The 17,473-nt window shown below is 49.7% G+C and overlaps 1 protein-coding gene across 1 annotated transcript in view; it reads left to right on the plus strand.

Moving 5' to 3' along the window:
• Positions 1–17,473, plus strand: part of LOC142564629 (uncharacterized) — a 52,927-nt gene that overhangs the window by 17,436 nt on the left and 18,018 nt on the right. Inside the window, exon 3 of the mRNA XM_075675698.1 lies at positions 2,818–2,894. Within this exon, the coding sequence (XP_075531813.1) occupies positions 2,818–2,894 (77 nt within the window). The remainder of the gene's footprint in view (positions 1–2,817; positions 2,895–17,473) is intronic.

The raw sequence follows: 17,473 nt of genomic DNA on the forward strand, positions 1-17,473 counted from the left end.
GCACAACTGTGGTCTTCTTTATGAGCAAACACTCAGTGCTGCTGCCACGGTTTTCTATTTCTACCTTCTTAAGAAGCTTCTGAGCCCCCGCTGTGATAACCTCGTGGGGAAAGCCGGCTGAAAGCAGCCTCTTAAGTTGTTCATGGAAGCTGTCGTGCATTACATGCGAGCGTGATATTGTAAGAGCAGATTCCAGACATGTACTTGCAATTGCTTTCTTAACTAACTTCGAATGCGCAGAATCATAAAGTAGGAGGTCTTTCTGTGCTTGCGGCCCGTAATGCCAGTAGATATGATACGAGCCGAACTGCAAATTAGGATCCAAAAACTGTAACGAACTGTTAGTACGAAGCTCGTGCATAAAATACAAAAACCTTCCCATATTGTTTAAAAAGGGTTAAAATACTGCTTACGGAATCAGTGCAGGCCAAAGTTCTTTGGTTGGATGCAATGAAAAAATGCTCAACATATCTAAAAGCCTTAAGTAACCCCATTTTAGAAAACTCATGAGTCAGGGAGAGGTGAATGGTAGCCAAAAATACATCACACAGGATCGGGAGGACACGAGAACCAATGGGCCTTGGCGTTGCATGTAAAAGTCGTTGTTAAAAGATATAAAGATGGCATGACAAGAAAGTTTGAACAAAGACATGAAGCTGTCTACTGGTACCACAGCGCAGTTCTCCAACCCTATTTCCCCATTCATAGCAATGTATTCTCTGACCGCTAGGAACAAGTCAACATCAAGCACCGAATAAAACAACTCCTTCACATCAATAGAAAAAAACGTAGCCAACATGAGCATTCATGTTCAACCAATTTTTGGGCTGAGTGGGTCTTCAACCTGTAAAGAAATGAAACGTTTTTTCACCTATTCGCTGAATAGGAACTTCCACCAACCCTTTTCACTTACGATTGTATTGAATGGCACAGAGTCCTCCCGAGTTCTTGCAGTGAAAATGACCGAAAGCACTTTCTTCCTACAATTAATTATCGAACTTGCAAGCCTATACAACTAGAGATCCCTGCATAGAGATGCCGCTCTGCTCTTGATTCTTGTGGCACTGGGTCTTACGCGTACAGTGTTCAAAGCGATAGCTTCACACAGCTATTCTTTGAAATATTGTTCTCGTGAGACGACGAATCCTCCCTTATTATCAGTCTAAAGCAACCGCAGATTGTTTCGCTTGAAGAATGAAACTACACTTCAAGTCGGGTACTTGGCGTGCTTGGTGGACGTCGTGTTCACAGTTTTTGTTACAGCTTCTACACCTCTTAAAAGACACCTTTCCCGCCCTTCATGGTCAGCCGTGCTTGAAACACGCCGTGGAAGCGCTATTAGGTCACGGGCTGGTTCCAAAGGTTGATAAGTGTACTTTGGACTATTGCCAAGTACGCTTGAAACTTCTTCAGGCAGCGCCTCTCCCAGAACTATAAAGCCTCTTGGCGCATTCGTCTTTCTCGTTGTTTCCGTACAGGTGAGGACTTGGTGAAGGCACCGAGCGCACCAAAGTTCAGTCATCTGGGCGGCAAATATTCAAGCAGAGCGTAGCTTTATATCGGCTGGTCAGGCTGGGCCAGAGACATAGCAAAGCCTCCGTAAACGATCTTGGAACCTTCGCAATCGGCGCCACATTTCTAATCTTGAATACCTCGATAAGCACCTCAAAAGGCCCACTCGCGGTTGGAGGAAGCTGAACATCGCACTATATTCGGGTATGGTTCTGTTTTGCAGGCAGACGTCTATGTACCTGGCGCGACACATTGAGCCGCCGATGAGCACAGGCGTTGACTTGCAAAAACAGTAGGAGAAACATCCAAGAAAGGGCACTCTGAGCAAGCCAGGTAGTTTAAAAGAACTCCTCGCTGGGCGATTTGGTGCATGGCGTTATTAGAAAGAGTCGCGCATATAAAAGGACGAACAGAGAAAAAAAAAAGAAGTAGACGGAGGGAGGGCAAACTGTCAAGTTGTTTTATTCGCTTCAAAGCTGCATATGTAGGCAGTGTTCTCACATGTCAAAAACGAGCAGGAGGAGGAGGAGAGATGACAAATGAAGTCCACCTGATGTCAATAAATGCTTTGTCCTTTTATATGCGCAACTCTTTCTATCATAGATAAGGAAGGGCGGTGTGGAGTAAGCGCCAGGCGACGACTGGCAAAATGTAGAGAGAACCATAGTGGAAAAGCGCAAATGGGCGTGTAACAGCTGTAGGTCAGAAAAGGCAAACTGAACAGAATTGAGTCTGTACTGCAAGGAGAGAGGAGAAGGCAGAGCCAACAAGGAAGGGCGTTCGGACAGAGCCTATGTGTGGGAAGGAATATCCATGTAGTGACGAAGTGCACACTTTTGAGGTGCAGTAGCAAGACAATAAATAACCGTGAACTGAAACGGATAAGTGCCTTTTTATTGCTGGTTTTAGGCAGAGAAGGCTATCAAGAACGTTAGGTGACAAACGCTCGCTTTAGCATTCTGCACCGCGTAATAGAGAGTAAGGGTGACGGAGAAATAAATTTCCTGCGTTTTCGCTCGTTTCCTGAATTACACGCAAAAGAAGCAGCGGCCAGTGGCCAGGCTTTATATTTCTGAGCACAGATGGCGCGTTATACACGTCATGTTCACTTACTTCACATACTCGAGGCATGTCAGCCAGTACATGGCCTCAATAACATATTTAGTAGAAGTTTCCTGTTTAAAAATGAAGCCAGACTTTTAATCGTGTAAGCGGGTGTTTTGAAGCTTGATTTTAAGAGCATGACACTCAAGTGTTCAGAGAAGGGACTTGGCAGTTGAGCAAGCCTACACTTATTTTTTTCAGATACCCAGTCAAGGTAGATATTTCTACATATCAAGTGACAGATCAGGCGCCATCAATGTTGGCCGTTAGAAAAGACGGTAAGACAGCTGTTCCTCTGCAGCATTTGTAAAAAAAAACATCTTGCGTTGACATTAAAGTTTAGGGTATTGCAACATTTGTTTGCATCCACCGTACAATAAATTTTCATTATGAGTAAGCTAGATTGGCAAATTGCGTCTCAAGAGGAAAAGCTTACCACCGGTGAGCCTCTTTCCCAAGCATTAATTTTTTTGCGAGCAATTCCCACTTTTTTCTTGACGCTCCAAATTTATCTCCACGTCGCGTGAGCCTAAGAGCATTGTTAAAAGTTTTGTTGCATGCAGTCTGTTTGTACTTGAGTCCTTTCGTGAATTGATATTGATGTTTTCTCAGTTTACCACAATCAGGATACTCATCACTGTTTGGTTTTATTTATATGAAGCGCGTTTTTGTGTCTTGTTAGTGGCAGCAGTGTTCATTTCTTTCTGGCGCCGAGTCAGTACACCGTCTAGTGAATAACAGTTGAACCACTCGTTGCACATACTCAGTGGCACATATCCACTGTGACTTCCCGAGGGTCGAAATTGTTAGTTCGGGCACCTACCCAGTGACCTAACTTAGTAATAGATAGGTTACATAGCTGAGGAAATAGCGAAAACTGAATGCAGATTCCAATCATGCAAGTGGTTTCGTGCCGCGCTGCTTTGAAGAGGAGGCACACGTTTGATGGAGCTTTGTTCGATTAGTTACAATTTTGCGTAAGAACGAAATTGTAACCTACAATAGCATTTGCCGTATTCGGGTGATTGGACCAGCTAGCTACCGGCCCTTCGACTGCACCAGATCTGTGGTAGGCAACGTTACTCGCAATAAGCACTTTTGGCTTTGGCCGACCAATCTCTCCGGTGGTCGTTCGACTAAATTCAGGGAGTTGATCATTCGTCCTGCGTTCGACCTGAGGGTTATGCTGGTTGTTTCTGCATATGATTTCAAGGTACGCGAGGATGGCTTCTCGAACGACAGGAAAATCGAAGAACTGACAAGGACAAGTGAAAAACACGTGAGCGCATTGTGTCAGTCTCAAGAGACGTTAGATGAAGCGGCCTGAAGAAATTTGCAAAGATGGTTGACCAAGGCATTAACAGCGAGAAGTCGGGTTGAGCACCTTGATAAAGCTGGAATTCAGGCAAGAAAGGGAAACAAGGTTTCCTGCTACAAGTTCGCTGGTTTGATTAATGTCAGTGGTGCTGATCGTCTTTTCCTGCCCCACCATTTAAAACATTCTTCAGAAAATATATTTTCAAATAATAAGAAAACAGGTGAGGACCACTAAACTCAGTGGCAGAGCGAGATACTTCGTGCGATAAATAGCATTTGTGTAAGTTTCTATCTTTTCTACGTATGTGAGTTCCTTCTCTCTTTTTTCTTCGTATTTGTGTCTTCTCTTACTTAGTGCAGCCTTTTTAGGCCTATGGCACGAATCTTTATTTCTCCTTGCAATCGTTACCCTGCACAGGGCAGCTGGCCAGTCTAAGCACTGGTTAACCTCTTTGTCTTCGCCTCTTTTACTTCCTAGAATAAGTTTCATCAGTGAAGTGACATAGTGCTGTTACCCTGTCATGGCTACTGCGTCGTCATAATTTCGACGGTGTCAGCCCATCGTTCTGAAATACCTGGTGCTAGGCAACTGTGGTATAAAGGTTATAAACGAAGATAAGGTGCCTGAGAAAGGCTGGCCAACGTTTCGATAGGAGGACCTATCTTCGTGAATAGGGGCATCGTCATCCTCGGCATGTTACTTTTAAAGTGTTAGTACAGTGACGTCACGTATGGCTACTGTCGGTGGCGGCCAGTTGTAAATGGAGAGACTTCAAAGAGACTGAGGGCTGTCCCCTGACGTCTGTGAGCGCGGTTCCCAAGACGAGGGGACGACAGCGGGAGAGTTGGAAGGCAGGGAGAGGTCAGGGAGAGCGAGAGGTCAGGGAGCATTCAGGGGTGTCATTGGCGCATGTTTTTGAGGCTTTCGGAGGGCCAATGAGCCGGTGAGTGCGCAAATAACAAAGAAGACCCAAACGTGACCTCAGTTGAAAGAATGACTTTAGCAGCATAGCAGCAAATGGGTCGAGTAATTTTGAAGGAGTTAAGATGGCGACGAGGAGTCTGGTGTGCAATGCCGGGGGTAACTCGAAGGCAGTGGCATGGTCTTTCAAGGCACGTTAGCCCCAGCATCTCAACATAGGTGTCGTTACAACGGTATACAGTAATAGCGGTACCCTGTGTGGCTGAGGCGCCGGAGAAGGTATTCTGGCGTCTGGGATTTTGGAATGTACTGGACAGTGTGTCTCAAAATATATATATAATTCAAACAGACAAAAAAGGGGGCGGAAGCGAAACCGGAATAACAAATTGGAGGGTGGCGTGCGCAGAAACTGGCGGGGGCAGCTATGCTTGGGAAAAGGGAGTCGTACATTTGATATTGTCGCGTGGTTAGTGCCGCGGGGCACGCGCACTCAGGGACGGACCGACACGTACGGCCACTTGCTCAGACGAGAAGGGAATGCCCCTCCTTTATTGGGCCCGAACATATATAGACACACACAGGTCACAGGGGGCTCCACACAGTGGTGGCAGCCTAACAAACAGGGCTGGACTGTGGCGACCTCTACATCTCCCCCCTTGAAGCATTGAAGGTTTGACGGGAGGGACTCAGGAAGCCAAACGTGTCAAAAGTTTCACAAGTTCAAGCGGCGCGGCGGAACAACAGGCCGGCCGTAACGTGTTCGTGTCACACCAACACTGCAGTCCCAGATTTCAGGGGACTGTTGCACAGACTGTCCGATGGGGACCGTTGATTCCACGATGTTGGCAGGCAGGGGTTCCTGACAGCGAACTTGCTGCAGTGGTGGTGGTTCCTCTCCGGAGGCAGTAGGCCCAAAAGGCACTAAGTGACGCCGGTTGCGCTGTAGGGTGCCACCTCGCTCCGTTTCGACCACGTAGCTTCTTGGTCTTTGCCTCGGACTGAGGGCAGTAGCCTGCACTTGATCAGGTCGCACCCAGACACGCAGACCTGTTTGGAGTGGCGGTAGGTCTCGAGCTCTGCGATGCCTGTTGTAATTGTCATCCTGCTTCTGCTTGTAAGCCGCATCCTTGGCGACGACATGTTTCGTTGGTGGCCAGTTGGGACGTAGCTGGGAGTCTTGAATTGGAACTCTGGTTCTGAGTTGAATTCCCATCAACAGCTGGGCTGGACTAAAGCTGTCGACTCCTAGAGTATCCCGATATCTAAGAGCCAGATGAGGATCCTTTGACTTGCGAAACAGGTCCTTGATTGTACGCAGCATACTCTCCGCCTCTTTGTTTGATTGAGCGTAGTGTGGACTGCTGGTCCCGTGGTTAAAGCCGTATGACGCTGCAAACGCTGCGAGCTCTTGCGACGAGAACGGTGGGCCGTTGTCTCACCTGACTTCTTGCGGGATTCCAAGGCAGGCAAAGATGCATTTGAAAGCGTCAATGACTGCCTGAGCTGTCGTGCTCCTCAGGGTCACCACCTCAAGGAACTTTGAGTAATATTCCACCACCAGGATGAACGTCTGGCCGTTGAGGTGGACCAAGTCCATTCAAAGGAATTCCCAGGGACGTCCAGGTAGGGACGCGGAGAGCAAGGGCTCTGCAACGATCACGCGGGTGGAAGCGCACTGTTCACAGTTAGGGACGAGAGAGGCGATGTCTGTCGAGATACCAGGCCAGCAAACTGACTCCCGAGCTAGGGCTTTGGTCCTGTTAATGCCCTGATGATGACCTTCGTGCAACAGCGTCGAGACCGCTGGCCGAAGGGACGATGGGATACTATCCGGGCGCCTTTCAGCAGTACACAGTCGCAGACAGAAAGCTCGTCTGCCACAGAGGCGTACTTTGAGAGGTGCAGTGGTATCTTGGTCTTTTGTGGCCAACCATGCTGGCAGTAGGAGGCGAGAGCTTTGCACTCGCCATGGGACTCTTGTGCCTGTCGCAAGTCTTTAGGGCTGAGTGGCAAGACTTCCGACATGCAGCCGACTACCTGTGCTGCAAGAAGTTCGATAGTGTCTAGAGGAGTGGGTGGCTTGTAGGTGATGCGCGAAAACGTATCGGCTGTGGCTAGCAGCTTTCCTGGCACGTGCAGTATACGGAACTGGTATCGCATGGTCTTCAGCCGTAGTCTCTGAATACGAGGCGGCAACATGTCCAGTTCCATCTTGCCCAGAAGTGCAAGGTGTGGCATGTGGTCAGTCTCGACGTCGAAGGGGATGCCACGGACGAACTCGTCGAACCTTCGGATAGCCCATGTCGTTGCCAAAGCTTCCTTTTCTGTCTGGCTGTAACGCTGCTCGGTCTCGGTCATTGACCTCGAAGTGAACGCGACTGGGCGGCGCTCTCCTGAGTGTTGCGTCTGTAGCGAAACTGCGCCGAGTCCGAATAAGCTTGCGTCTGCAGACACCGTAGTGGCGTACGACGGGTGGTACTTCGCCATGCACCTGTCTGACGTCAAGAGTTCCTTGATTTTCTCGAATGCTGCCTTTTGGTCGTGCTGCCGCACCCAACTCGCAGGCTTGTTCAGTAAGGCTCTGATGGGCGCTGTGACGTCCGAGATGTGTGGTAAGAATATGGCAAGATGATTCACCATTCCGAGCAGTCTTCTAACGCCAGCGACGTCAGTTGGAGCTTCCATGGCTTTGACTGCTTCGACCTTGCCCAGATCTGGCCTGATGCCCTATGCTGAGACAACGACACCGAGGAAGGAGACCTCGGATACCAGAAAACGACACTTGTCCTGGTTCAATGTGATACCTGCTTTTGCAAGGCGAGATAGCACCTGGCTCGGTCTGTCGTCATGCTCCTGGCGGGTGCGTCCAAAAAGCAAAATATCATCAGTCATATTGGCGACTCCTTCTTGGCTCTCCAGGATTCTTGCAATCTGCTTTGGGAAATACTACGGTGCGGAGGTGATGCCAAAGGAGAGCCGGCAGATGCAGTATCGGCCATATGGGGTGATGAATGTCTTAAGCTCTTGGGAGGCGTTAGAGAGCTTCACCTGGTGGAAGCTTGCGGTCGCGCGTCAAAACTGTTGCATCGCCAAGGAGGCCAAGGACTTGCTCGACAGTTGGTAGAATATGTCGTTCCCGGAGGACGACCTTGTTCAGTTGTGTCAAGTCAACGCAGACCCGGTAGGAACCATCGCCTTTCCGAACGACGACGAGAGCCGAGCACCATTGTGCTGGCTTTTCGACCCTACGGATAACGCCTGCCCTTTCCAATTTGTCCAGCTCGCGGCGGACGATCTCGAGCAGCGGGATGGGGATCCTGCGAGGTGCGCTTAGCGAGAAAGGTACGGCATAAGGTTTCAACCGGATGTTGTATTCGTCCTTGAGAGTGCCCAATCCATTGAAGAGCTCGGCGTGCAGTGTCACTTTTGAAGTCTTGAGTTGATCAAGAAATCGAACTACTTGGAGGGCTTGGAGCGCTGGCAGTCCCAGAAGAGGTACAGTAAGAGACTGGATCACGTAGAGGCGCTGACAGCTTGTTTTCCCTTGCCACTGAAGGCGTGCCAGATACAAGCCCAACACGCGCAGTGGCTGTCCTCCCGGGACAGAGAGCAGAGTGTCGACTTGGTCGAGTTTGTCAGGCAACGTAGGAAAGTCGCTGGGAACGGCAGATACTTCGGCTCCGGAGTCAACCTTGCGCTGCGCAGTGAAGTCGTCAACGGTGACGTCGACAAACTTAGCGGTGGCGGGCGTCGTGACGGCGTGCAGGTCAACGGAGCTGAGCTTGTGCTGCTTGAACTTCCGCAAGCGGCATACTTCAGCAAAGCGGCCTTTCTTTTTGCAGAAGTTGCTGGCGGAGCGTCGGGCAGGGCAGTCTGAACTTCGATGACGCGTGCGGCCACAGAATTCACATGTGGACGGCTCGCGTGAGCGGTTTGCTTGCGGCTGCAGCGGACGAGGCTTAGTGCCGCAGTGACGGCGAGAGGGGAACTTGTTAGCTTTTGTGGCGTCGAGGTTGAGCTCGCGGGAGTGCTCGGTGTGGTTCTGGGGCAAAGCCTTTCCCCTGTCGGCGTCTTCGGATTGACGAGCTTGTGTCCAAGCGTCCTGGAGGGTCAACTTCGCGTTCCGCCATAGCTGGTCCGAGAGACTGGAGTCGCGGAGGCCGACGACGAACCGGTCGCGTACGAGCCTTTCCTCGACAGCAGCAGGCGGATAGTTACAACGATTAACCATCCTGCGCAGCTCTCCGTAGTACGTGTCGACGCTTTCGTCGGGTAGCTGAACATGTCTGTGGCACCGTAACGACTCGTAAAGCTCGTCTGCCGGGTGCACGAAGTGCTTAGTGAAGGGGGTGGCAACGGCTTGGTATGAACCGAGCGACTGGGCGTCGAGCGAAAAGGTCTCAAGAAGCGGGCGCGCCTCCGGGCCCATGCAGTACAGTAGCGAGCGTACCTGCATGTCATCCGACGCTTGCGTCAGTCCTGAAACCGCTGCGTAGTCTTCGTAGCGTCTGAGCCATGTCGCCCACGTTGGCGGGTTCGCCAAGTCGAACGGTGCCGGCTGCTGGAAGTTGACGCCGTACAGTTTCGGCTGCTCGCCGGTCTCTAGGGCCATCTTGGCGCCTTCCTATGAGAACTTGTTAGTAGGGGTGCTAAGGCAGGGGGGCGTTATCCGGCCACTTCTGACACCATGTCGCGTGGTTAGTGCCGCGGGACATGGGCACGCAGGGACGGGAATAAAGGGAATGCCCCTCCTTTATTGGGCCCGAATATATATAGAGACACACAGGTCACAGGGTGTGCCACACTCTGGTGACAGCCTAACAAACAGGGCTGGACTGTGGTGACCTCTACAGATATAAACGCAAAAACCTGAAAGAATATAATATATTCAGTAGCATGCAGGAAAGAAGTTTTCGAAATGAAAGATTATATGAGGTTAAAAATTAAGGTTAGCTTGGTGGCATAATGTGTTTTGTGCCCTGGGTAATGATATGAGAATTTCAGATTTAAGTTACCGCTTTTAACGTTTCTAAGTTTCCACATGCCAAATTAGTTACCGGTGGGTGTTGGCAAATAAACTTCCTTTTGAGGTATGATTTCGCATATTTCCTTTCACGAGGTGAACAGGCATTTGCTTTTATTGTATAGAGCCTTGCTTTGTCGAATGTATGACCATGTTCATTGAAGTGACTGGCTACTGCTTTAAGTAAATTGTGTTTTGTATGCGTGCGATGGACCGTTGAGTCTTGTGTGAATTTTCTGTCTAGTCTCACCTATGTATTGTTTGCTACAAGCGGGACATTCTAGACAGTAGACTACGTTGCTTGATGTGCAGATGAAAGCCGAAGTTACCTTGTTTGAGTAATACGACGCTGTACGTTATACTATAGTGGTAAATTGAATATGTCTGCATGTAGATCACCATGGGTGACCACAGGGACCCGTTCCCAACTTCGTCTTTGTCCTTAGTTGGGCATTCACAAGAATATATTGCAAATTAGTGTTTGGTTGCTAGTGAGCATTGGGAAGTATTTTCTGATGATGTTTCTCACGTTTGGGAGCGCGCTTGAGAAATTAGTAGTAAGAAGAGGCGTTGTTCTTGTTATCCTGGGGTGGGGCTTGGGGATTTCGGCTCGGTCAAGATTTGTTGCAGCAGTTTAGGCTTCTTGAAAGTCACTGTTTGGTTGGCTCCTGTTTGATAGGGTTTCTTTAAGGTGGTCCAGTCTATATATGTAGTCTTGGTTTTCAACGCAAATGCGACGTTGTCATGTGGCTTGGCCTTTAAGGATGCCTTGTTAGCAACGTCTGCGATAGTGGCTCGTATAATCTAGGTACTGTTTCTTGAAAGGTTATTACACAGCGTAGTCTTTAGTGCCCCATTGTCAATGTATATAATGGTCTCCAGAAAGTTTATGTGCTCAGTTGAAGATTCTGAAGTGAATTCATTGTCGGATCAAAAGAGTTTAGAAATACTGACTATTTATCTAGACTGTCTTGACCATGTCTCCTTATTATGAATATGTCGTCTATCTATCTTAAGCACGTGTGGGGCTTGTCAGTGCAGCGTGATAGCAAATCTGTTTCAATAATCTCCATAAATATGCTACACGGCTGTTTTATTTGATTGTTTGAATGAGGCGCATGGGCACAATCACTCGAGAAAGAGGAGGAAGAACGAACTGGGCTCGCGTGTTCAATTAAATCGACCAGCGCTGCAACCACTGTTGTAAATATGACCTGTAAATAGTTGCTCGTCTTACTGACTCGTCCTTCGCGTAACGTTGTGGTGGCGGTGGAACGTTTTCCATCCTCGCCACGGAGCTCTGAAGCGGCCGCACCGTCATCGGCTTCCCATGGAACCACCCCGTCCCCACCTAGACCTGCGGTGCCCACAACAACGTACGTTACGGTACCTAGTCTCCGTGATCCTGGGACATTCTCCGCCCAATGTTACGTTGACCTCGACGACTGGCTCAGAATGTATGAGCGTGTTAGCCAAAGCCACCACTGGGACCCTACCATCCTGCTCGCCAATGTGATCTCTTATCTGGACGGGACATCGCGTATCTAGTTTCGCACCCATAAGACCGATCTCTCCAGCTGGGACATGTTCAAACGGCGGCTTCGCGACATATTTGGTAACCCGTCAGGTCGCCAACAGGCTGCGTGAAAAGAGCTTGCCACCCGCGTCAAGTCGCAGACCGAATCGTGTGTCTCCTACATACAGGAAGTGTTCGCGCTTTGCCGGAAGCCGACGAGCCCATGACCAAAGTTGACAAGGTGGGCCATATCTTAAAAGGCATCGCGGACGACGCTTTCAATTTGCTCTTATATAACGACGTTTCATATTCACACTACCAATCAGGTCACATACAAATGTGCCGAATATAACCAACCCTTAACTATATAGCTTTCATTGATTACGAGAAAGCGTTTGATTCAGTCGATACTGGAGTCGGGCAGACAATATACTGCCTTTAGTCTTGCCATCCAACACCTTCACTGTGTCTATATCAATGCTGAATAAAAAAACCTCAGCAGTCTTGGAGGCATTACGGAATCAGGGTGTAGACGAGCCATATGTAAAAATACTGAAATATATCTAAGGCGGCTCCACAGCCACTGTAGTCCTTCATAAAGAAAGCAACAAGATCCCAATAAAGAAAGGCGTCAGGCCGGGAGATACGATCTCTCCAATGCTATTCACAGCGTGTTTACAGGAGGTATTCAGAGACCTGGATTGGGAATAATTGGGTATAAAATTTAATGGAGAATACCTTAGTAACTTGTGATTCGCTGATCATATTTCCTTGCTTAGTAACTCAGAGGACCAATTTCAATGCATGCTCAATGACCTGGAGAGGCAAACCATAAGGGTGGGTCTAAAAATTAATCTGCGGAAAACTAAAGTAATGTTTAACCGTCTCGGAAGAGGACAGCAGTTTACGATAGGTAGCCAGGCACTGCAAGTGGTAACGGAATGCATCTACTTAGGACAGGTAGTGACCGCAGATCCGGATCATGAGACCGAAATAATCAGAAGAATAAAAATCGGCTGGGGGTAGGTTTGGCAGGCATTCTCAGATCATGAACAGCAGGTTGCCATTATCCCTCAAGAGAAAAGTGTATAACAGCTGTTTCTTACTAGTACTCACGTACGGGGCAGAAACCGGGAGGCATACGAAAAGGGTTCTACTTAAATTGAGGACGACGCAACGAGCTATGGAAAGAAGAATGATAGGCGTAACGTTAAAGGATAAGAAAAGAGCAGATTTGGTGAGGGAACAAACTCGAGTTAATGACATCTTAGTTGAAACCAAGAAAAAGAAATGCAGGGGCATGGGCAGGACATGTAATGAGGAGGGAAGATAACCGATGGTCATTAAGGGTTACGAACTGGATTCCAAGTGAAGGGAAGCGTAGCAGGAGACGGCAGAAAGTTAGGCCGGCGGATGAGATTACGAAGTTTGCAGGGACATGGCCACAATTAGTACATGACGGGGTAGTTAGAGAAGTATGGGAGAGGCCTTTGCCCTGCATTGGGAGTAACCAGGCTGATGACGATGATGATGATGATGAACGAGGTTCCTACCGTTGACGCCATCGTCAAAGAATGCCGCCGCTTCAAGCTAGGCAAAAGATGCCGCGTCGTCCCACAGTTTTCCCGGCGCCAAAACACCCGTGCCACGTCCTCTTGCTCAACTCTCACCACCACATTACCATTTCAAGAGAACGTCACACGTATCGTTCACCGTGAGATTGAAGCTGCGAGTCTGGCTCCCCTTCATCCACGCCCCCCTGACAATACCTTTGACCAAGCGCCCCCCCCTTATTTCTGTTATTCAAGCAGTTATGCGGCAAGAAATCGCAAACCTTGGCATCCGTACTGCCTGCTCTTTCTCCCGACATGAATAGGCACCCATTCCTATGTCCACAACCTGTACTGACCAGTATATTGCGCCCAGACCACGTAGTCCTGCTTAATGACGAACCCCAGACAACAAACCGATCTGCTTCCGCTTCCACCGCGTTGGTCGCATATCCCACCACTGCCACACCACCTGGATACCGTCGTACTGGAGCTCATTTTCTGCTTGTCGCCCATACGCCGACTCTCGCCGTTATTCACCTCGCCTTCTGTACCCTACTTCTGATGCCCCTGACAGCCGCTCCTCCGTGCGATTGCCGTCGCCTCAACGCCGTTGCTCCCCGTCAGCCCAACGGCACCGCTTTCCGTCGTTTATTCGACGGAAGGAAAACTAGGCCACGCAGCTCTTTGAGGTAGTGCAGCATCACGTTCGCCCTGTCCAAATCCCCCGTTGTCCCTCCGCACCAAGACCAACCTAATTGAAGTAAACGTACATGGTGTTCCGTTGACAGCATTATTTGATACTGGAGCACAAGTGTCCATAATGAGCCCTAATCTATGTCGTCGTCTCGAAAAAGTTCTTATGCCTGCCATCACTCCAGCCGTACGCTTTCCTAATAGCGCCACCGTTGCTGTCGGGGGTATGTGCACTGCTCGCATAGGAATTTCTGGCCGCCAAGTTCCAGTCCTGTTGACCATGCTCACTAGTTGCACTCATAACCTGAGGGCTCGACTTTCTGAGGACGAATTTCGCCCTCATCGACGGTTCCACCGGTACGCTGTGCGTCGAGCTGTCTCTTCTTTCAGACGTTCGTCCCGGGCAGCGGAACAGCCTTTGCACTACAGTGTTTGTTCGCTTACCCCCAAAAGCCCTAACCTTCGTCGAATTTGCCTCAACGGGAAACGTGCCTGATGGCGACTATGTCGTCGCGCCTATTCGTGATGTCCTCCTGGCGCGTGACATCTCTGTGCCACACTCCGGCGTAATCCTAGCCATTATTCTGATTGTTAATCGTTATCAATTATGGCTTGACGAAGCAAATGTTACCTGAAGGCGTAGCGGGGGCCACGCTCCGGTCAGTGACAGATGACCACGTCATGCTCTTACAGCCGACGCGTCTCCAGATCCTTCTGATTACCCGCAGGATCCCTTGAACCTTAATGGCCCATTACGTCCCGTGGTCCTCCCGGACCTGGCACCTGACCAAGCAGCCGTCCTATATCGCATTTTGCTTTGCTACCGCGACATATTTGACACTGACGGTCAACCACTTGATCAGTTGACGTCCCTTGTTAAGCATCGGTTAAACACTGGTGATGCTGTTACCATTCACCGCCGACCGTATCTGTGCCGACGACAGAGCGGCAAGTTATTCAGCAGGAATTAAACAAGATGCCTGCCGGAGGCATTGTTGAGCCCTCGTCGAGTCCTTAGGCGTCTCAGGTTGTGCTCGTCAAAAGGAAAGGTGGCACGTGGCGTTTTTGCGTTGATTACCGCCACCTATACTGAATTGCAAAAAAGGACGTTTACTTTTTACCACGAATCGACAATGCTCTTGATTGTCTTCATGGTGCCAAATACTTTTCGTCCATCGACCTTCGATCTGGCTATGCGCAGATTCCCGTCGATGAGGAAGACCAAGAAAAGACCGCTTTCGTCTCTCCAGATGGCCTCTACCTATTAAGGGTTATGCCGTTCAGCTTATGCAATGCCCCCGCCAAGTTCGAACGGATGATCGACTCTCTACTTCAAGGTTTCAAATTTTCAACTTGCCTTTGTTACCTCGACGACGTCCTCATGTTTCCTCCTCCATTTGAGACGCACCTTGAGCGCGTCGCAGCAATCCGTGACGTCTTCCGCAAGGATTGGCTTCAATTAAGCTAATCGAAGTGCCACTTCGGGCGCTGGCAGATTACAGTGCTAGGCCATCTCGTCGACGCTTCCGGAGTACAACCCGACCCATAAAGTTTTGAGCAGTAGCGGCTTCTCCTGTACCTCAGTCTGTCGAAGACGTCCGAAATTTTGTGGGCTCTGTTCTAATTTCCGACGGTTCGTCAAAGATTTCGCAGCATTTGCTGCAGCACTCATTGAATTTCTGAAGAAAGACGTGCCTCTTACGTGCGGTTCCCCTCAGGCTGTCGCATTTTGACGCCTTATCACGATTCTCACCAATCCACCGGTATTCGCCAACTTTGACCTGTCCGCACCTACAGAGGTCCGCACCGATGCCAGTGGTTATAAGATCGGCACCGTCTTATGGCAACGCCAACATGGACACGACCGCGTTATAGCCTACGCTAACCGACGCCTGAGAACTGCAGAGTGCAACTATTCGATTACCGAGCGCGAATATCTTGCTCTCGTTTGGGCTGTTTCAAGGTTCCGCCAATATTTATATGGCAAGCCCTTCTCAGTAACCACAGGCCATCATGCGCTCTCTTTGTTTTCGTCGCTCAAGGATCCTACTGGTCGGCTCGGTCGTTGGGCCCTTCAACTAAAGGAGTATCCCCACACAGTGTCTTACAAGTCGGGATGCCAACACCAGGACACAGATTGCCTTTCTCGCTACCCAGTCTAAGACGCGACCTTTACATCTGATAGTCACACCGACGCCTGTGTTATCTGTGTTTTCTCACGGCTCCATGTCACCGACGAGTAGCGCCGTTGCCCCTCCTTGCGTATCTTCATTGACCGTCTGGAATCATCACTTGCCGACAGCTCCCTTCGCTTATTCACACTTCAAGATGGCGTACCCAACACCACAAAGTTCCCCCCGATGGTCCTGCATTACCCCTTGTTACCCCTAAACACCTTCTCGCGGCTGTTCTCCGCGAACCTCACGACCTCCCCACTGTCGCTCACCTGGGTGTGTCACGTGCCTACGACGAGATACGCCGACACTTATTTTGGCCAAGGCTAGCTCGCTCCATTCGAAGATATGTAGCTGCGTGTGAGAAATTCCAGCGACTCAAGACACCATCGACGCTCCCTGCTGACTACCTTCAGCACCTCGACATTCCCGCGGCGCCATTCTTTCGGGTTGGTTTGAACTTTTTTGGGACTGTTCCACTAGCTATCCCTGGGAACAGATGAATCGCTCTTGCCGCGGATTACGCCACGCACTACCCTATTATCCAAGCGCTTCCTACAAGCTGCGCCACAGATGTCGCCAATTTTCTTCTACGCGACGTTATTTTATTACATGGAGCTCCGCAACAAGTTCTCACAGACCGTGCCCGGACAGTCTTATGAAAAGTTATCGCGGACGTCCTGCAGTCCTGTGCCACCATGCACAAGCTATCAACGCCATAATATCTGCGAACAAATGGCCTCACGGAGCGTCTCAATCGCGCTCTCACAGGCATGCTCACGAAATATGTCTCTTCAGAGCACACTGACTGGGACCTCGCTCTACCGTTTGTCACATTTGGTTATAATTGCTTGCGACACGACACAGCCACATTTTTCCTTCTGTTCGGCGGAGAACCTGCACTGCCACTCGACCCAACCCTCTTTGTCACCGTGGCATCGACCAGTGAATATGCACTTAACGCCTTCGGCCGCTGTGCCCACACAAGACAAATTGCCCGTGACCGTCTTCTGAAATTCCAAGAGAGTCAAAGGCGTTTGTGCGACCGGCGACACCGAGACGTGCACTTCCCGCGTGGTTCTTTGGTGCTTCTATGGTCTCCGTTGCGTCAGGTCGGCCTGTTAGAAAAACTGCTGTCTCCTTGCACAGGCCCATACCGAGTGCTTCGTGCCGTGACTACAGTAACCTACGAGATCGCCCCTGACGCCCCATCTGCTTTCCAGTCGAGTGATATCGTGCACGTTACACGACTGAAGCAATATCACCCTCCGAGTGATAAGATTTAGACGCTCCGGGACGTCGCTTCTGCCGCCGGGTGATTATGCTACATGCGTGTGCTATTTGATTGTTTGAACGAGGCGCGTGAGCGCCATCACTCGAGAAAAGGGGAGGAAGAACGAAGTCGGCTTGCGTGGTGAATCATACCGGTCAGCGCTGCAACCGATGTTGTCAATATAAGCTGTGATAAGTTGTTCGTCTTATTGACTCGTCCTTCACGTAACAATATGTTCGCCTAGGTCGGTGCATAAGGAGTACCCGCGCTTGTCCCATGTATCTGTAGGTAGTAACTCTCTTCAATTTTGGTGTAGTCATGTGTTAGAACTAATCAAGAAGAGACGAGTAGACTTCAGTAGAGTGTTGTGAATTGTGCTTAGACAG

The sequence above is a fragment of the Dermacentor variabilis genome, chromosome 11, assembly GCF_050947875.1.
Source record: "Dermacentor variabilis isolate Ectoservices chromosome 11, ASM5094787v1, whole genome shotgun sequence".
NCBI lineage: Eukaryota > Metazoa > Arthropoda > Arachnida > Ixodida > Ixodidae > Dermacentor > Dermacentor variabilis.